At 42.7% G+C, this 22,366-nt stretch overlaps 1 protein-coding gene across 2 annotated transcripts in view; it reads right to left on the bottom strand.

The window, feature by feature from the left end:
* rgs3b (regulator of G protein signaling 3b) overlaps positions 1–22,366 on the bottom strand; it is a 102,405-nt gene that overhangs the window by 16,693 nt on the left and 63,346 nt on the right. For both annotated transcript variants that reach the window (XM_024003170.2, XM_024003171.2), the window contains 7 exons: positions 20,450–20,561; positions 19,741–19,784; positions 18,144–18,266; positions 16,823–17,602; positions 8,433–8,503; positions 2,118–2,216; positions 1,534–1,595 (listed from right to left, as the gene is read on the bottom strand). In XM_024003170.2, coding sequence (XP_023858938.1) covers positions 1,534–1,595; positions 2,118–2,216; positions 8,433–8,503; positions 16,823–17,602; positions 18,144–18,266; positions 19,741–19,784; positions 20,450–20,561 — 1,291 coding nt within the window. The remainder of the gene's footprint in view (positions 1–1,533; positions 1,596–2,117; positions 2,217–8,432; positions 8,504–16,822; positions 17,603–18,143; positions 18,267–19,740; positions 19,785–20,449; positions 20,562–22,366) is intronic.

Raw genomic sequence — 22,366 nt, forward strand, 5'->3', positions numbered from 1 at the left:
GTAATAATTAAAGTTTTGTAATCAAATCAAATTTGATTGGTCACATACACATGGTTAACAGATGTTATTGCGAGTGTAGCGGAATGCTTATGCTTCTAGATCCGTCAGTGCAGCAGTATCTAACAGGTAATATCTAACAATTCCACAACAAAACCTAATACACACAATCTAGTAAAGGAATGGGATGAGAATATATAAAATATATGGATGAGCAGTGACAGAGCGGCTAAGATGCCATAGATAGTATAGAATAGATAGTGTAGGATACAGTATATACATATGAGATAAGTAATACGAGATATGTAAACATTCTTAAAGTGGCATTATTAAAGTGACTAGTGTTCCATTTATTAAAGTGGCCAATGATATCAAGTCTGTAGGTAGGCAGCCGCCTCTCTGTGCTAGTTATGGCTGTTTAACACATCTGATGGCCTTGAGATAGAAGCTGTTTTTCAATCTCTCTGTCCCAGCTTTGATGTACCTTGCCTTCTGGATGGAAGCGGGGTGAACAGGCAGTGGCTTGGTTGGTGGTTATTGTTCTTGATGATCTTTTTTGCTTCCTGTGGAATCGGGTGTTGTAGGTGTCCTGGAGGGCAGGTAGTTTGCTCCCGGGGATGCGTTGTGCAGACCGCACCACCCTCTGGAGAGCCCTGCGGTTGTGGGCGGTACAGTTACCGAACCAGGCAGTGATACAGCCCGACAGGATGCTCTCGATTGTGCACCTGGAAAAGTTAGTGAGGGTTTTCGGGGACAAGCCACATTTTTTCAGCCTCCTGAGGTTGAAGAGGTGCTGTTGCGCCTTCTTCACCACACTGTGCGTGGACCATTTCAGTTTGTCAGTGATAGGAACTTAAAACTTTCTCTACTGCTGTCCTGTCGATGTGGATACGGTGGTGCTCCCTTTGCTGTTCCCTGAAGTCCACGATCATCTCTTTTGTTTTGCTGACATTGAGTAAGAGGTTATTTTCCTGACACCACACTCTGAGGGTCCTCACCTCCTCCCTGCAGGCTGTCTCGTCGTTGTTGGTAATCAAGCCTACCACTGTTGTGTCGTCTGCAAACTTGATCATTGGCTGTGATATTCGTCTATTGATGACCGGCATCTGTTGCCAAAATGGTAAAGCGATTCTGACTGTGTTATCTAGTGGAAATCTCTCATTTTCTGCTTGCTAAAATTCTACACTGTTCGCTCAATTTCAATTTATGTGAGAAAACAAGCACTGAATAGTGTAGGGAATCATTGTACCATCTAAATCGCTGTAAAATCATATTGCCACCAGATAACACAGCCACAAAGTCAGAACGTCTTTCCCTTTGTGACAACAGATGCCGCTCCGGCGGGAGAAATCAACAGGCATATATCACAGCCAATCACAACACTGGCGGGGAAGTAATACTGTGAAATACTATCATTCCACTATTAACAGCAAATACATTATGGACATTTTCTGAAATTACAATGAAAAATAAAAAATCCTATGTGTAGCACCTTTAAATAAAGACATTAGGATCTTTGTGCGTTGAAAAACGTACATTTGTGAGCCAGCAGCGTGTCAAAGCATTCCCCCCACTTCAGGGCCTCCTCTGGCGAGGGCCTAAAAATGACAGCACAGAAAGACAAAGGACTAATACATCACGTTTCTTATTATTGTGTGTGAGCTTTTCAAAGAAAAACCCTTCTCTCACACTGCCTCTGGTACTGTAAGTGTTTATCATTATACTCTGACTATGATTAAAAGTATTTCCTACTGTGAGCAGCACGGAGTTGAGGTGATTGAGGAAAACGGTAACAGTAACTGTTCTCTCATTGCAAAAGTATGACATGCTGATCACAAACTGAACGACAAGTATTGGTTTGTTATTGTAATGCTTTTCAAATGACTAGTGTATGAAGTCAGTTTGAGTCACAGTATCCTCTTCTGAGGTCTAGTCATGCACCAGTGGATGGAGTGTGCTTTACAGTGTAGGGTGAAGTTGCCACTAGACGATGATCTTGGGTCAGTTTTGCATTTCCACCACTAATGGTTAAGGATAGGATTGGGGGAGGGGAAGCTGGTCCTAGATCTGTAACTAGGGGAAACTCATATCCGGAGTGTTCTTTACAAGGAGGCTCTTACTTGACTGACTTCAGGACTTTCTCCAGACCGTTTGTTGGGTTGCTGCCATGGAAATCGTTCTTCCTCAAGAAAGTCAAGCGATTTTTCATGTCCTTGGCCCTGTGGAAAACATATTTTTTTATGATGAGTATAACCCATAGAGTCAAGCTAGCTAGCAGATTATATGAGCTTGAAGAAAATGAAAAAACAACAACATTCTAGGTAAAAAAAAATATTTAAGAAGCAAATGTCTCTAGTCTCCACAGTTCTTGTTCCAAAATGAGGAGAGATCATTTTGGGATTGAAAATGAGAGTAGTTATATCATGATAGAAACATTTGAGCATAGCAACATTTGTGGAAACCAAGACAGTTTTCGGGGCAGGCCTGGGACAATTTTAGCTAACCCTAACCCTTTCCTAACCTTAACCTAATTCTCCATACCTGCCACGTTAATTCTGCTAAAACTGCTGTGTAAATTCTCCTAACCTGCTACGAAAAGTCACTTTTGCTAGTCAGACCTGCCCTGAGAACAGTCTTGGTTTCCACTAATGCAATACAGCTTCACACTGGCTTGCCTGCTCTTTCTCTTTGCTAATGATGCGAGTGTGTGTTCAATCTTCGCTCTGTCCATACACTTTTTGGCCATGACATGGATTACCCCAGAGGACACTGCTACTCCAGCTGCTATCTCGTCATCTGACTATGTGTGCTCTCATAATCTGAGAGCATCTGGTCATCATGGTGGTGGCACAGGGCTACTTATTTTTTCCTTAGTGAAGATTTTCTCTTTATTCCCTCTATCACCTGTCTATCTCCTCATTTGAATTCCATGCAGTCACTGTCACATAACTATAAAACTTGGGTAAGCATCCACACTGGAGGAAAGTTTATCGCTCTACAGTAGGCCTACATCTGTCGATCAACTGATGGCCCAAATCAAATTATCGCATGGCTAGGCTATCGGGTAGCCTATTGGAATATAATCAAATAACATAGGGTTTATTGCAACCATCGATGGCACTAGATTAAATTATTGCCAGCTGATGTCTCGTTAAACCATCAATACGCGCTAAATTCACCCCCACAGTTGATCAATTGCAACCATTATTGGTTACCTCATTATCGCTCTCTAAAAGATGATGTTGGTGTTACCTAGGTGTTGCCATTTGAACAATTTAGCCCTTTTTGATCAGACTAAGGGCCGTACAATATAAAAAAAATATTTCCTTGTTTACCATGCCAAATCTACTGTGGCAATTTATCCAACACTTTGTATGGATGGAAACTAATGCTGATGTAGCCTATATATATTATTTTATTTGTTTCCTATTTATCTTATCCAAAAGTGTCTGGTATAGTAATTTCTTATCAAGATTGTGGGTAAAATATCCTGGACTGTCCATATTTGAAACGTGTAACTTAATCAAGTAAATCGGGGGAGATTGAGTTATTTGTGCCAGATGGGTGTTGGCTGGAATCAAACCCACACGAACACGGTAGGACTATATGTGCACACTGAAGAGAGAATATTACTTGACAGCAAGCCCTGATCCCAATGACTCGACTTCCCCTGCATGGAGAGGAGAACTGCTCATTTTCAGAGATTCACAAGGCTCATTTGAATTTCCTGATGCAGCAGGAAAATTCTCTGCGACAAAAGTGATCAAGTTAAGATCCCACATCTGTACCTTCTCTTCCTCTGTATCCGCTGACAAGTCCACTTTCTATCACTCTACATTTTAAGCTTCTGCCTCTAACCATGGGAAAATCTTCTCCACTTTATCCTCCCTCCTTATTCCTCCACCGCCTCCCTCCTCCCTCTCTGTGGACGACTTTGTTAACCACTTTGAAAAAAAGGTTGACGACATCCGCTCATCATTCACTCATAAACTGCTCCCACTCACACAGAACTACCTTATGGCTTGACCTCTTTCTCCAGATGAAATCCTGTGACTAGTGATGTCCACCGGCCCAACAACCTGCCCACTTGACCCCATCCCCTCCTCCCATCTCCAGACCATCTCTGGAGACTTTCTCCCATTCCTCACTTCCCTCATCAACTCATCCCTGACCACTGGCTGCATCCTCTGACTTCAAGAGGGCCAGAGTCACTCCCCTCCTCAGGAAACCAACACTCAACCCCCCTGATGTCAAAAACTACAGACCGGTATCCCTTCTTTCTTTCCTTTCCAAAACACATGTGTGTAGTCTCTGACCAACTCTATCGTTATCTCTCAGAATCATCTTCTTGACCCTACCCAGTAAGGCTTCAAGGCGACTCACTCAACTGAGATCGCTTTCCTTTGTGTCACAGTGGTGCTACGCTCTGCTAAAGCTGACCCTCTCTCCTCTGTTCTCATCCTCCTAAATCTATCCGCTGCTTTCGACACCGTGAACCATCAGATCCTCTTTTCCACCCTCTCAGGGTTAGGTGTCTCAGGCTCTGCACAATCCTACCTGGCAGCCTGCTCCTGCTAGGTGGCGTGGAGAGGATCTGTGTCTGCACCACGTGCTCTCACTACTGGTGTTCCTTGGGGCAAAGGTTCTAGGCCCTTTCCTCTTATCTCTAGTCACTCGGCTCAGTCAAAACGTCACATGGTCTCTCCTGTCATTGCTATGCGGATGACACTCAACTACTCTTCCCCCCTTCTGACACCCAGGTGGCGACACACATCTCTGTGTGCCTGGCAGACATCTCAGCTTGTATGTCGGCCCACCACCTCAAGATCAACCTCCCAGGGAAGGCCTGCTCGCCACAAGACCTCTCCATCACGGTTGACAACTCCACAGTGTCCCCCTCCCAAAGTGCAAAGAATCTTGGCGTGACCCTGGACAACAGCCTGTTGTTCTCTGTAAACATCACAGCACTGACTTGCTCTTGCAGGTTCACGCTCTACAACATCCACAGACTAGGAAGCGGCGCGCACTCAAAAAAATGCTGCTTTAAAAACAACCCAATTTGGGTAAATGTTGGACAGAACACACATTGGGTTATTTTGGCCTAATGATTTCTTTAAGTTTGGCTGTTGATGCTGGGTTATTGAGCCATCTACAGGGTCAGATCAGAAGACTGAAGGCGTGGCGTGGCGTGGTTCTTTCAGATAGTTATTTTTGGCCACCTGTGAGAGAAAATGTAATTCCGGTTAATCTGTTCTGTTGTATTGTCAACACATGTTAAGGTTGAACACTGACACTTTTGTAGCTTTAAATAAGGTTTACACAAGACTAAACGTTATTTAAGTGCCTATGCATATCCCAAAAATAAAGCGAGTTACGTGCCATTACATGCTGAGTGTTACCAAACTATGTTTTGAGAAAAACCAGTCAAAGTTTTCAGTTACTTTTAAGACATGTATTTAAATAGTTAATAACAACTATTTACTTAATACAAAACAAACTCCATTGACTTGAGTGCCCATGTTGTTCTTCTTTCACTGTCACTCAGACTCACACACACACTACATATAAATTACATCTTGCTCTAACTATACAGACATAGTGTCTGTCTGCATCGTTGTTGCGCACGTACGTGCACATATATGCATACACTTGCACGTGTATAGATGTACACATTTGTACACATACGTTTGGAAACATATAAGCAGCAGAATGTATTGGCTACATTTACTTTACATGTATATGTGCATACACTGAGTGTACATAACATTAAGAACACCTGCTCTTTCCATGACAGACTGACCAGGTGAAAGCTGCGATCCCTTTTTGTCACTTGTTGAATACACTTCAATCAGTGTAGATGAAGGGGAGGAGACAGATTAAAGAAGGATTTTTAAGCCTTGAGATAATTGAGACATGGATTGTGTGTGTGTGTGCCATTCAGAGGGAGAATGGGCAAGACAAAATATTGAAGTGGCTTTGAACRGGGTATGATAGTAGGTGCCAGGTGCACCAGTTTGTGTTAAGAACTGAAACGCTGCTGGATTTTTTCACGCTCAACAGTTTCCATGTGTATCAAGGATGGTCAACAACCAAAGGACATCCAGTCAACTTCACACAACTGTGGGAAGCATTGGAGTCAACATTGGCCAGCATCCCTGTGGAACGCTTTCGACATATTGCAGAGTCCATGCCCCGACAAATTGAGGCTGTTCTGAGGTCAAAAGGGTGGGGTGCAACTCAATATTAGGAAGGTGTTCTTAAATACCTCGTTAACTTTTTAATTCTGTTGCAGCCCCAATAATAACAGAAAACATAGTTGTATTACTCTAAAGAAAACATACATGTGTAGGACCGTTTTCTTGCAGAGGTTCACGGGAACCAGCGATCTTGCCAATGAGCACTAGATATTTTTCATGCATTTATGTAACCCGTCTTCATGACATATGTCATGTAATCTGTTACTCCCCAACCCTGCTGACAGATAACCAGACACAGAAACGTGCACACTGTACACATTACTCCCTCACAGCCAACTAAACTTCACTAACAGTTGAATGACAAGCACTTACCATTGGTGAGTTAATGTCTCTTGACCATCTCCTCTGGGATAAAAAGAAAATAACAGGGGTTCCCTTTGTTGGACTTGCAAGTGCACCTGAACTCGMGATCCTTTTCCATTTCTGACATATTCCCCCTCGACTGACTGAAGCACCGTAATTGATGGATCCACCATTAACGGGGTGGTCTTCGATTAAGGGGCTTGACCTCGACTTTGGCGAGCTCGTCGGTGTCTGTGCTGTCTGCGGAGTTGCTGATGGAGATGTTCTCTAGCTCAGCTGTCAAAAAGTAGTCACCACTGATCATCTGAACCAGCTCCCACCACAACATTACTATTTCTCTCTCCTGGGAATCCATCAATGCAGTAGAAAGCTAATCTAGCTAGCTAAGGTGTAGGCAGTTTGGAATAGGGGTTTTGATAGAGCAGATAAGATAGTGCCGCGAAAGCCTGATGTGTTACAAGCTAGCCTCCACCGAACCGATGTGAAAGTGCTCAGTTGCTATGTTTCATTCTACATTTATAATATAAAATCTATATTTATACTCTGAATTTGGCAATAAGACATGCAGATTATGAAAGCAAAGGCATTATTTTGTTAAAACCAGATGAAACTCCCAAACAGCGAAAAATCTACATTTTGACTAAACACAATGTATATGCAAATGAGCCATAGCGACTATGATAGAGTGCGTCACTCACCACCTGGATTCGGTCTTATGTAGCAACATTTCAATTTCTGTTTTTTACATTGGATAAAAGTAGAGACTCAGAGCTACTGCTTTTGAGGAAACAATGGGAAGTAATTCTGCTTTGAAAGTTGATCAACTTCTAAACTCACTTTTGAGAAAACCGTCTTTCAATGTTTTGGTACAACTATTGGAGAGCCCTTCTTTGTCTACACCCATTCAGCATTGTTCACACCCTCTTAAGCCTTAGCCCCACCCATCTCTTTGAGGGTTGATCCAACCATTCTGTACTAACTTGCCAGCTACTTCCAGACATCTAAGAGAGAGAGAGAACAGCTCACTGAACATTACTCGCCCAGAGCTTATCTGTGGTTTCACGTTCAGAGCGCACACTGGACGCTCTGGCCAATAAGTAGGGTTGTTCTGAAAGCTCTGACCTCACAACGACAGTCAAACACCTAAGCTAACTGGCTAACATTGGCTAGCGACTTCCAGACACATAATGAGAGATCACCCCACTCTGACCATTTTACTCCCAATAGCAGAGCTGGTTAGGCAGTTTTCATGTTATCCAGAGCGTTGGTGACTGTAACTGTGCAGCTGGCAACAATTGAATTGCGCTTTGTTGCCAACGTTTACTGACACCGGACATATTCAAGAGCGTTCAAAAATGCATCAGTTATTCTGCGCTCTGGCACATTAAGATGAGAGAGTCTTTTGTTAAGAAATGTAGCTAGATARCTGGCTAGGTAAACAATGAATCCCAACGCATGACGTAATGTTAGTTAGCGAGCCAGCCAGCTAATGTTAGCTAGCTAACAGTACACTAAATTGAAATATTGAAATGAAAATACTTTGTCAAAAGTAGGGAATAGGGTTCCATTTGGGATGCCATTTGAGATGCAACCAGTGACATATATAAAAGTAACACAGTCGGCCACATTGGCTTTAGGGCTTTAGCTACGGTAGCAGCTAAAAGATAACATCAGGTAGCTACTTCTCTGTAGTGACTCGTAAATGTCCTACTGGTAAAATTGTTTGACACTCATGTGTCATAGTGTTGTATCTGGGTATATTTGATATGTCCTAGGGACAAAACGCATAGGGATATCATTCAGTGTAGTTCTTCTATTATGCTGTCAAGACCACAAGAGATTTTTTTCCAATGTCCAAATTTTTTCATAACTTACAGGTTCATGGATTTCTTCTTTTTCGTGCAGCCTTGTTTAAACTCACGGTTACAGTCAGATTCACTGCATACCTTGGAGGAAAGAAAGGAACACAAAAAGAGAGAGTTAGAACATGAGAAAGGCAGAGAAAAATAAGGAAGAGAGCAAGTACAGTATCAGTCAAAAGTTTGGACACACCTACTCATTCTAGGGTTTCTTCTTTATTTTTACTATTTTCTACATTGTAGAATAATAGTGAACACAAACTATGAAATAACACATGGAATAATGTAGTATACAAAAAAGTGTTAAAACAAATCCAAATATATTTTATATTTGAGATTCTTCAAAGTAGCCACTTGTAACGATTCTCGTTGGTGGAAGGAGAGGAGGACCAAAATGCAGCGTGGTACGTATCCATAATAACTTTTAATGAGAATGAATACAAAATACAAAAAGAACAAGAGAATCAAAATGAAAACCGAAACCGTACCGAATGGTGTAAACACTAAAACGGAAAACAACTACCCATAACCCATAGTGGGAAAACAGGCTACCTAAGTATGATTCTCAATCAGAGACAACGATCGACACCTGCCTCTGATTGAGAACCATACTGGGCCAAACACATAGAAATATAACGTATAGAACAAAACATAGAAAAACAAACATAGAATGCCCACCCCAACTCACGCCCTGACCAAAGTAAAATAAAGACCTAAAAAAGGAACTAAGGTCAGAACGTGACACCACTATTTGCCTTGATGACAGCATTGCACACTCTTGGTATTCTCTCAACCAGCTTTATGAGGGATGCTTTTCCAACAGTCTTGAAGGAATTCCCACATATGCTGAGCACTTGTTGGCTGCTTTTCCTTCACTCTGCGGTCCAACTCATCCCAAACCATCTCAATTGGGTTGAGGTCGGGAGATTGTGGAGGCCAGGTCATCTGATGCAGCACTCCATTACACTCCTTCTTGGTCAAATAGCCCTTACACAGCCTGGAGGTGTGTTTTGGGTCATTGTTGAAAAACAAATGATAGTCCCACTAAGTGCAAATCAGATGGGATGGCGTATCGCGGCAGAATGCTGTGGTAGCCATGCTCGTTAAGTGTGCCTTGAATTCTAAATAAATCACTGACAGTGTCACCAACAAAGCACCCCCACACCATCACTCCTCCTCCTCCATGCTTCACAGTGGGAACCACAAATCAAAATCAAATTTTATTTGTCACATGTGCCGAATACAACAGGTGTAGACTTACCATTAAATGCTTACTTACAAGCCCTTAACCAACAATGCAGTTAAAAAGAGTTATGAAAATATTTACTAAATAAACTAAAGTGAGAAAAAAAAAATATATATACAAAATCAAAAAGTAACACAAGAAAATTACATAACAATAACAAGGCTATGTACAGGGGGAACAGGTACCGAGTCAATGTGCGGGGGTACAGGTTAGACGAGGTAAATTATAAAGTAACTATACATAGATAATAAACAGCGAGTAGCAGCAGTGTAAAAACAAAGGGGAGGGGGTCAATGTAAATTGTCCGGGTGGCCATTTGATTAATTGTTCAGCAGTCTTAAGGATTTGGGGTAGAAGCTGTTAAGGAGTCTTTTGGTCCTAGACTTGGCGCTCCGGTACCGCTTGCCATGTTGTAGCAGAAAGAACAGTCTATGACTTGGGTGACTGGAGTCTTTTAAATTTTTTGGGGCCTTCCTCTTACATCGCCTATTATATAAGTCCAGGATGACAGGAAGCTTGGCCCCAGTGATGTACTGGGCTGTACGCACTATCATCTGTAGCGCCGTACGGTCAAATGCTGAGTAGTTGCCATACCAGGCAGTGATACAACTGGTCAGATTGCTCTCCATGGTGCAGCTGTAGAATTTTATGAGGATCTGGGGGGAAAAAGGGGTTGTCGTGCCCTCTTCACAACTGTCTTGATGTGTTTGGACCATGATAGTTTGTTGGTGATGTGGACACCAAGGAACTTGAAACTCTCAACCCGCTCCACTTCAGCCTGGTCGATGTTAATGGGAGCCTATTCCTATAGTCCATGATCTGCTACTTTGTCTATTGAGATTGCGTAATCTGTAGATCTGTTAGGGCGGTATGCGAATTGGAGTGGGTCTAGGGTTTCCGGCATGATGGTGTTGATGTGAGCCATGCCCAGCCTTTCAACGCACCTCATGGCTACTGTCGTGAGTGTAATTGGGCGGTAATCATTTAGGCAGGTTACCTTTGCTTTTTTGGGCACAGTCTGTTTGAAACATGTAGGTATTACAGACTCGGTCAGGGACGGGTTGAAAATGTCAGTGAAGACACTTGTCAGTTGGTCAGCGCATGCTTTGAGTACACGTCCCAGTAATCCGTCTGCCCCTATGGTTTTGTGAATGTTGACCTGTTTAAAGCTCTTGCTCAAATCCTCTACGGAGAGTGTAATCACAGTCGTCCGGAACAGCTGGTGCTCTCATCATGCTTCGGTGTTGCTTTTCTTGACGCGAGCATAAAAGGCATTTAGCTCGTCTGGTAGACTAGAATTACTGGGCAGATCGCAGAGTTTGTAGTCCGTAATATTTTTCAAGCCCTGCCACATCCGTCAGAGCCTGTGTAATAGGATTCAATCTTAGTGCCGTATTGACGCTTTGCCTGTTTGATGGTTCATCTGAGGGCATAGCGGGATTTCTTATAAGCGTCCGGATTAGTGTCCCGCTACTTGAAAGCAGCAGCTCCACGCTTTAGCGCAGTGCGGATGTTGCCTGTAATCCATGGCTTCTGGTTGGGGATTGTCGTACAGTCACTGTGGGGACGATGTCGTCAATATATTTATTGATGAAGCTGGTGACTGAGGTGGTATACTCCTCAATGCCATTGGATGAATCCCAGAACATATTCCAGTCTGTGCTAGCAAAACAGTCCTGTAGCTTAGCATCCGCATCATCTGACTACTTCTGTATTGAGCGAGTCACTGGTACTTTCTGCTTTAGTTTTTGCTTGTAAGCAGGAATCAGGAGGATAGAATTTTGGTCAGATTTGCCAAATGGAGGGCGGGGGAGAGCTTTGTATGAGTCTCTGTGTGTGGAGTAAAGGTGGTTTCGAGTTTTTTTCCTCTGGTAGCATATGTGACATGCTGGTAGAAATTAGGTTAAACAAATTTAAGATTGCCTGCATTAAAGTTCCCGGCCACTAGGAGCGCCGCTTCTGGATGAGCATTTTCTTGTTTGCTTATGGCTTTATACAACTCGTTGAGTGTGGTCTTACTGCCAGCATCGGTTTGTGGTGGTAAATAGACGGCTACGAATAATATAGATGAGAAATCTCTTGGTAGATCGCGTGGTCTACAGCCTATCATTAAGTATTCTACCTCAGGCGGGCAATAGCTTGAGACTTCTTTAATATTAGACAATGCACACCAGCAGTTATTGACAAATAGACACACACACCCCCACACCTCTTCTTAGCAGACGTAGCTGCTCTGTTCTGCTGATGCACGGAGAAGCCAGCCAGCTCTACTATATTATCCATGTCGTCGTTCAGCCACGTCTCGGTGAAACATAAGATATTAGTTAGTGTCCCGTTGGTACGATAGTCTTAATTGTAGATTAATTATAATTGTAATCCAGTTTGTTTTCCATTGACTGCACGTTGGCCAATAATATGGAGGGAAGTTGTGGTTTACCTACTCGTCTGTGAACTCTTACAAGGCACCCCACCCTCCTCCCCCTTTTCCTCCGTCTTTTTCTTCACGCTGATGACTGGGATTTGGGCCTTCTCTTGACAAAGATTCTTATCATATTCTTCGCGTCAGACTCATTTAAGAAAAAATCTTTGTCCAGTTCGAGGTGAGTAATCTCTGTTCTGATGTCCTGAAGCTCTTTTTGGTCATAACAGACGGTAGCAGCAAAATTATGTACAAAATTAGTTACAACAAATGCGAAAAAACGAACAAATGGCACAGTTGGTTAGGAGCCCGTAAAATGTCAGTCATCCCCTCCGGCGCCATTACATGCGGAGATCATCCGTTTACCTACTCTGCGTCTCACAAAGAAACGCCGATTGGAACCAAAAATCTAAATTTAGGACTCATCAGACCAAAAGGACAGATTTCCACCATTCTAATGTCCAGTTCTTGTGTTTCTTGGCCCAAGCAAGTCTATTCTTCTTATTGGTGTCCTTTAGTAGTGGTTTCCTTGCAGCAATTCAACCATGAAGGTCTGATTCACGCAGTCTCCTTTGAACAGTTGATGTTGAGATGTGTCTGTTACTTGAACTTTGTGAAGCATTTATTTGGGCTGCAATCTGGGGTGCAGTTAACTCTCATGAACTTATCCTCTGCAGCAGAGGTAACTCTGGGTCTTCCTTTCCTGTGGCGGTCCTCATGAGAGCCAGTTTCATCATAGCGCTTGATGGTTTTGGCGACTGCACTTGAAGAAACTTTCAAAGTTCTTGAAATTTTCCGGATTGACTGACATTCATGACTTAAAGTAATGATGAACTGTCGTTTCTCTTTGATTGATTGAGCTGTTCTTGCCATAATATGGAATTGGTCTTTTACCAAATAGGGCTATCTTCTGTATACCACCCCTACCTTGTCACAGCATAACTGATTGGCTCAAACGCATTAAGAAGGAAAGAAATTACACAAATTAACTTTTAACAAACCTGTTAATTGAAATGCATTCCAGGTGACTACCTCATGAAGCTGGTTGAGAGAATGTCAAGAGTGCAAAGCTGTCATCAAGGCAAATGGTGGCTACTTTGATGAATCTCAAATATAAAATATATTTTGATTTGTTTAACACTTTTTTTGGTTACTACAAGATTCCATATCTGCTATTTCATAGTTCTGATGTCTTCACTATTATTCTACACTGTAGAAAATATAAAAAATTAAGAAAAACCCTGGAATGAGTAGGTGTGTCCAAACTTTTCACTGGTACTGTGTATGTATATGTATATACTGTATATATATTATATATATAAATAAAAATCCATAATTAACAAACCATATTAGTAATAATGTAGGCATTTTTGGCAAGCAATTATTATTTTAGCAAACAATTATTGTGAATCATCCTATATTGTCCCTAACACCTTTACTCCCTACAAAAAGTTGTGAGGAGTAAACAAACAAACAAACAAACTCAGATTCTCAACAGTTTTTCCATCCCTGAGCCCAACTCAGGAAAGGACTTGATTTACGAATGCATTTACCGTTGCAGCTGTTTGAGAAGGCATGCAAAATTGGGCAAAAAGAGATTGTGGAGATTGTGGAGATTTGATTAATCATTGTCAAGTCCTAGGTGATGGAGATCAGATACACCCCATTCCCCTGAAACACACACACGCTGGTCCCCGTTGTGACCATTTTCCCAAGCATCTCTGTGCAGTCAGACCTTTGATGATTTTGTGCCACCAGGGCCACAATAAAATGGCCCCTCTCTGATTGTCCGAGTGTGACCCCCTTCCCATGGGTTACTGCAGCTAATGTTGCCAGCACTGCCACTACATGGGTGGGGGCACCCCACCGGCTAGGTACAAGGTCATCAAGGTTCTCATTAGCAGCTTTGAGAATTTCCTTGAATATTATGCTCTCCCATCAGGGGGCTCTGGCTTTGTAGGACCATCCCTGCGGTCTCTGACCGCATTCATCTTTCTGATGTGTATAGGTTACTTACAGTAGGCCCAAAAAACAGTGTATGGGGTCACTCAGGTGGGTGTCTAGGGTATAGGTTTGGGGACCATTCCATCATGTTAGGACAATAAATACATAAACTATATTTATAATTTATTTTAAAATGGTATATCCAATATCTGCACAAAATTGAAAGCTCTCTCTCACAACCCCTGCTCACAAACACACATGGGCTCTTGGATTTGCAACCTTTATCCTTTTTCCCCTCACTTAACTCCACACTTTCCAAACACAAAAACACACACCCCACCTTCCAATACATCCGCACATACCCACGTACTGTGCTTTCCATGTCCTCGGTTTGCTGTGTTTTATCTTTACCATGTTGATATTTGAAGATGTATTATTGAGCTAATTATCCTTTCTTCTAATAGTGTCTTATCAATTGATGAAATACTATAAATGGAAAATCTAATACAAATTATTTTCCAACATCCCCTATCTAGAATGGAATAGTGTAGTTGTAGTTTATTTCTTTAACAATTGTTGTATTTTATTGCTTTTCTACAGTGCATTCGGGAAAGTATTCAGACTCATTGACTTTTTCCACATTTTGTTACGCTACAGCCTTATTCTAAATTTGACAAAATAGTTTTTTTCCCTCATCAATCTACACACAATACCCCATAATGACAAAGCAAAAACAGGTTTTTAGACATTTTAGCTAAAAAAAAAAAGCATTCAGACCCTTTACTCAGTACTTTGTTGAAACACCTTTGGCAGCAATTATAGCCTTTATTCTTCTTGGGTATGATGCTACCAGCTTGACACACCTGTATTTGGGGAGTTTCCCCCATTCTTCTCTGCAGATCCTCTCAAGCTGACAGGTTTGATGGGGAGCAATGCTGCTCAGCTATTTTCAGGTCTCTCCAGAGATGTTGTATCGGATTTAAGTCCAAGCTCTTGCTGGGCCACTCGAGGACATTCAGAAACTTGTCCCGAAGCCACTCCAGCATTGTCTTGGCTGTGTGCTTAGAGTCGTTGTCCTGTTGGAAGGTGAACCTTCGCCCCAGTCTGAGGTCCTGAGCGCTCTCAAGCAGGTTTTCATCAAGTATCTTTCTGTGCTTTGCTCTGTTCATTATTGCCTTAATCCTGACTAGTCTCCCAGTCAAACATCCCCACAGCATGATGCTGCCACCCCCATACTTCACCGTAGGGATGGTGCCAGGTTTCTTCCAGACGTGACGCTTGGCATTTCATCAGACCAGATAATCTTGATTCTCATGGTCTGAGTTTTTAGGTGCCTTTTGGCAAACTCCAAGAGTGGCTTCCATCTGGCCACTCTACCATAAAGGCCTGATTGGTGGAGTCCTGCAGAGATGGTTGTCCTTCTGGAAGGTTCTCCCATCTCGACAGAGGAACTCTAGAGCTCTGTCAGAGTGACCATTGGGTTCTTGGTCACCTTCCTGACCAAGGCCCTTCTCCCCCGATTGCTCAGTTTGGCCGGGCGGCCAGCTCAAGGAAGTATCTTGGTGGTTCCAAACTTCTTCCATTTAAGAATGATGGAGACCACTGTGTTCTTGGGGACCTTCAACGCTGCAGACATTTTTTGGTACCCTTCCCCAGATCTATGCCTAGACACAATCCTGTCTCAGAGCTCTACGGGCAATTTCTTCGACCTCCTGGTTTGTTTTGCTCTGACATGCTATGTCAACTGTGGGACAGGGGTGTGCCTTTTCAAATCATGTCCTATTTATTGAATGTACCACATGTGGACTACAATCAAGTTGTAGAAACATCTTAAGGACGATCAATAGAAAGTCTTTTTATAAAAACCTCTTTTCACTTTGTCATTATGGGGTATTGTTTGTAGATTGTTGAGGATTTGTATTTATTTAATCCATTATAGAATAAGGCTGTAACGTAACAAAATGTGGGGTCTGAATACTTTCCAAAGGCACTATATTTTTCTCACAATCCCTACCATGGCTATTATTGGGTGTTCCATTATTCGACTCCTCTATAGGAACTTTGTCATATTTAGAATAGCCATAGAGTAGTATTTGTGTCTCGGAACATTTGATTATCAATATACAGTTTATCGACTACAAGAGCTACACATTTCCCTTTTAATCTATTCTCCTTGAAGATTGGGTACAGAACTTTGCGCCGTTCTGCAATTTCCTTCAGGAACAGATCATTCATGCCTATTTTTGTGCCAGTAAGACTTTTACCCAGGCTTTTAACCATTAATTTATCTTTAAAGAAAGCAAATTTGAGCTAGTCTGTATGTCAAGTAAGGCTAATCTCAGAAAGATGTTCTCCTTTTAAAGTTCATTAACGTCCATTTCAATCTTAAATTGAAATGGACGTTAACGTTTAAGCTTGTTTGTTTGTTTGTTTGTTGCTTTCTCCATTGTCGCAGTTTTTCATCACTCATGTTGAGGCTTGCATTCAACTCCTTTATATCTTTACTGACTAATTCAAGTATGCCCAGTTTGTCATTTATCGATTTTAACAGATCTGTTTTCACCCTTACCATTCACGGTGGTGAAAAGCTTAAATCGTCTGTGTCCATTACTCTCTGTCATGTTTGGCTGTTGCTTGTTTTCGTAATATTTGTCGATACATGATTTGTTTTGTGTTGTTATCCAGATTGAAGGTTATTGCCCACCAGTATGTGAAGTGCTAATATTTAGTCTAACGTTTTTATCTTGAGGTGAACAGCACCGCCATCTTACTTGCAGTGGTACTTGCAGAGACTTACCTTCCTCCCTGAGAGGAGCATGTAGAGCTGGTGCACCGAGCCTCCGTTCCTTGTCAACTCCTTCCTCAGGGTCTTGGGGGAGGGCCGCATCCAGCCGCCCGGTGGGGGAGCGTGGCCTCTGTCCAGGCGGTGGATGGTGCTGTCGGAGATGAAACGTGGCGAGCGCAGCTCCTGCAGCAGACTGCCTTCGCTAAGCGTGCGTCTGTGGAGGACCCTCGGCTCGTCACCACCGCTCACGCCCTCACCCCGCTTCCTAAAGGGAGAGCACTCCCCGATGCTCCGACGTTCCAGGCCGTCTTTGTCACAGTCCTCCTCATCCTCCTCTTCTTCTCCTTCCCCCATGGGTTCTGTGTTGAAGGAGCGATCTAGGAAGCGCACGTCTGGGACTGTGAGCGAGGAGGACGGAGAGGGGGATAGAGGTATGGCACCCATGCACGCTGTCTCTGACGTCTCAGTGGCGCTCTCTCCCTCACCCTGCTGCCTCTCCTCGTATCCCTCCTCCCCTACATTCTCCCTTTCCTTCCAGATGCCCGTTCTCTCCAGGCTCATGCTTTTGCAGGTTTTATCTATGGTACACGGCGGGGGCGTGAGGGGCAACTTCTGTCCGAGGTCCTCTGTGCTGCGCACCACCAGGGGGATGCGGTTCAGAATATTGGCTGGCGGGCTGCTCATGCTGTAGGGTTCGGAGGAAGGGCCATGCGAGGAGGGCTCTTCGGTGGCTTGACGGCCCAGATTTAGGATACCGAGCTCACAATGGACATCAGCCATTGGTTCCAACATCTGTCAACACACAGCGGGGCAACACTCAGCTATTCAATCATTGGTTCATTGCTTTAGCTTTGGAGGCGATCTAGAATGTAGCGAATGTGCCTTTGAAATAACTACATTGCAGTGGGATTGTGCAGAATCCCTGAACTACAAATCACCTCACATCCAAATAACTACATATCATTATGTGATCAAGGTTAACCATTCTGCAACTTGCCTTTCACAAAAGGATATCATTTTGTATAATTCTAGCCTCATCTGACACTGCACAGTGTGAGTTTGAATGGACTTGATAAGAAACAAACATATTCACAATCCTATGTTGCTAGCCAAAACTGAGGAGTCAGATATGCAGACAGTAGGAAAATTGCAAAAGTTGAAAAATTTACATCACTTTCCAAAAATGTCCTAGTTTTCCAGAAATCCTGGTTGAAATATTCCTGGAATCAGGAAGGCATAAGCATGAAATATGGAATTCGCCAACCAGAATTTCTCGAAAGTTGGAAAGAAGTGGAGGGTGTCCATTTCAATTTAACCCTAGTAGGCAGTGTACCTGGTCATGTACAAGTGTATCTCTCTGCTCCAGATGCTTGTCAATGTTCTCCCGCAGGCACTGATGTACCCGCCTCTTCTGCTCCACCGTGTACGCCTCCAGACTGAACAGGCACTCACTCCTCTACAATAGACAACACAGAGAAATAGGGGTCGTATTTACTACTGAGAGTTGAACGCCCGCGGTCTTCATTAACTCAGCTGTCCTACAACACAATATTCTAGAACCTTAGCTAAACATTTTGAAACCTTTTTCGAGGCATGACCGCCTTTTTTGAGGTGGTCTATTGTAAACAAGAGCTAGGCCTGAATCGAATGCGGCATTCAATGTGTCAAAACAAGGCTTTAATAGACCGTGTAAACATTTTAGTTATATGTATACAGACACCTCAAAAATTACCACTGATAAAGATAAGCAAAAGCGACTGTATAAAATAAATAATAAAAATAGTATTGCCCTTCCAAATTGCCTATTTTCATGGAGGTGGCGTCTAATTGTACATTTGGAAACTTGGTGATCCCAAGATGCAACCAAGTTCTGTAATTCTCCTGTGGCCCTTGGACTTTTCATTGCCTCCCGAACCATCCTTTTCACTGTGCGTGGGGACAAGATATACATTGTTCACAGCTACATAATCAGATTTTTTTTTTTTTTACTGTAATCAGTAACGTTTCAAGCTAAAATATCAGATTACTGATACTTTTGAAAAAATAGATGATTACTTCTTGGATTACTTTTAAAGGGCGACTGCACATCCTGATTTGGCTTTGTTTTTCATCAATGCTCATGCGGCCTTAACTGAAGGCAAACGACAGTTGTCTTGAGGGTGTGGTTTGATGTGGGTGTTTCTTTGCTATTCAATCACACCAAAAGTCAGTGTAGTAGTGAGCAGAGCGAGGTAAACTAAGCTAGCTTTGCTATGGAAAAAACAAAGTTTTCAAGTTGAGGACTTCTCCCCTCTGACTTGTCATCTCAAGATGGTCAGCTAATTCAGTTCTATGTGTAGGCTAAAGCCTGCGCTGACCTTGTGTTTAGCCAAGCTGACAGCAGCTAGCTAGCATAGTTTGATGATAGCTGCAGCTGGCTATCCTATCAACTGATATTTCTCTGTCACATCAGTTATGGCAAGATAGAAAGAGCCAGTGTCAGGAATGTGTTTCATAAGACTTTGTATTCTACGCCTTGCTACGAAAGTAGCTTGCAACTAAATGTTTCAATGTTTCATCACGTCAAGTAAATACATGATACCGTGAAAACGATATAAACTACTGAGAGTTGAATGCCGGCGGTCTTCAGTAACTCAGCTGTCCTACAACACAATATTCTAAAACCAGCTCGTTTATGTCTCGTCTCTCCTCATATGCACTGTTTTAGGTCCCAGAACATCCCTGTTGCTGTAATGAACATTGTTACTTCAATGCAGTCTGCATTTGGGTTTTACCTGAAACATAATACAGTATTTGTATTTTGTATGGAAATTTGTCTTCTTGCTTTCTTATTCAAAACCCCCCGGACACCAGACACACATTGTATTGTTGGATTTGTATATAATAAGTCAAATAATTAAAACAAATTACAAAAGCTCATTCATGTTTACCTCTGTCCAGTGGATGATGTACAACCTCAAAACATCAGCAGGAACTGTACAGGATGAGAGAAAAAAGACATCTCACACAGCATAGAGAAACGGACTGCAAATCCCACATCCTTAAATAGACTTTGTTTATCCTTTGATCGCATCATCCAAAAATTCATCCTTCATATCACTTCCATCCTCTGACATTTCCAAGTACAGACGAGTAGGGAGGAATTTGATAATTCAGCCCTATAGGACATTCCCACATAGATCCCCCAGCTGATGAGTGCTGCTATGGGGTGTAACGGGAAGGTCAAGGATACACAGCCCCCCGTCCACCCAAACACCTCGCCTGCCTCTGTACTTGTCAGAGCTGGAGACAAGTCCATTGTTCGAAGCAGACAAGGCATCAATGGGGCATCAGCTGAGCTCCAGTTCCAAAGTCACTGAGGCCTCCACAGTCCCCAAATCCACCCGGCCCCATCCCTCCAGCACAAAGAGGTCCCATCAGCCAACAAAAACACAACACAGGCGTGTGTGTAAGTGTGTGTGCACTATGTATATCTATGTCTAACTCTGTGTGTGTGTGTGTGTGTGGTGTGTGTGTTGTGTGTGTGTGTGTGTGTGTGTGTGTGTGTGTGTGTGTGTGGTGTGTGTGGTTGTGTGTGTGTGTGTGTGTGTGTGTGTGTGTGTGTGTGTGTGTGTGTTGTGTGTGTGTGTGTGTGCTCACCATCCCGCAGGCGGAGCTGGTGGAGGTACAGGGGGCTCTGCAGCACATTACAGTGGCCTGCCTCATCCTCCCTAGTCAGCAGCATCAGGTCTGTGTAGATGAGCAATGTCACCTTCAGGGGGAGACAGAGGGCAAGGCACTGAGTCACAGAGCGTAGTACACAGAACAAAAATAAACACAGTTACAGTTCATATTAGGAAATCAGTCAATATAAATAAATTCATTAGGCCCTAATCTATGGATTTCATATGACTGGGAATACAGAGATGCTTCAGTTGGTCACAGATACCTTGAAAAAAGGTAGGGGCGTGGATCAGAAAACCAGTAATTTGCTTCATGCAGGGTGACAGATCTCCTTCGCATAGAGTTGATCAAGATGTTGATTGTGACCTGTGGAATGTTGTCCCACTCTTTTTTAATGGTTGTGCGAAGTTGCTGGATATTGGCGGGAATTGGAACATGTTGTCGTACACGTCGATCCAGAGCATCCCAAACATGCTCAATGGGTGACACGTCTGAGTATGAAGGCCATGGAAAAACTGGGTCATTTTCAGCTTCCAGAAATTGTGTATAGATCCTTGCATTATCATGCTCAAACATGAGGTGATGGGGCAGATGAATGGCACGACAATGAGCCTCAGGATATCGTCACGGTATCACTGTACATTCAAATTGCCATCAATAAAATGCAATTGTGTTCATTGTCCATAGCTTATGCCTGCCCACACCATAACCCCACCGCCACCACAGGACACCTCTGTTCACAATGTTGACATCAAGTCTAACTGCAGTCAGGTGAAGACCCTGGTGAGGACAACGAGCACGCAGATGAGTTTCCCTGAGACAGTTTCTGACAGTTTTTGCAGAAAGTCGATCGGGCAAACCCACAGTTTCATCAGCTGTCCGGGTGGCTGGTCTCAGATGATCCCGCAATTGAAGAAGCTGGATGTGGATGTCCTGGGCTGGCGTTGTTACACACGGTCTGTGGTTGTGATGCTGTTTGGATGTACTGCCAAATACTCTAAAACAAGGTTGGAGCTGGTATATGTTGGAGAAATTAACATTGAATTCTCTGGCAACGGATCTGTTGGACAGATGCCAATCGCACTCTCCCTCAACTTGAGACATCTGGGGCATTGTGTTGTGTGACAAAACTGCACATTGTAGAGTGGCCTTTTATTGTCCCAAGAACAAGGTGCACCTGTGTAATGATCATGCTATTTAATCAACTTCTTGATATGCCAGACCTGTCAGATGGATGGATTATCTTGGAAAACAAGAAATGCTCACTAACCGGGATGTAAACAAATTTGTGCACAACATTTATTTATAAAAATTTTTGTCTTTGGAATATTTCAGGAATTTTTATTTCAGCTCATGAAACATGGTACCAACACTTTACATGTTGCGTTTTATATTTTTGTTCAGTGTATATACAGTCAGCTCCATAATTATCGGCACCCTTGAAAAGATCAGCAAAAAAGACTGTATAAAATAAATGGTAACACTTTATTTGGAAATACAAATACTGAGCTATATTATTGTATTCAACAAAGGAATGGGGAAATTACATTATTTTATACCAATACAGTTGCTCAGACAAAGAGATTTTGTTTAACAAGTAATACAAAATAAAGAAATAGTGGTAAAAAATATTGGCACCCCTGTTTATAATACTCTTACACCCTACCCTTGTGATGATAACGACACTGACACTTTTTCTAAAATGTTTTATGAGATTGGAGAACAAATTGGGAGGGATCTTGGCCATTCCTCCATACAGGATCTTTCCAGATCCTTGATATCCTTTGTTTGCTCTTACGGCTGCTGTCTTCTATTCAAACCACAGGTTTTCTATGGTGTTCAAGTCCAGAGACTGAGATGGCCATTGCAAAATTTTGATTTTTGTGGTCAATT

The sequence above is a fragment of the Salvelinus sp. IW2-2015 genome, linkage group LG15 (genome assembly GCF_002910315.2).
Source record: "Salvelinus sp. IW2-2015 linkage group LG15, ASM291031v2, whole genome shotgun sequence".
In the NCBI taxonomy this organism is placed as follows: Eukaryota; Metazoa; Chordata; class Actinopteri; order Salmoniformes; family Salmonidae; genus Salvelinus; species Salvelinus sp. IW2-2015.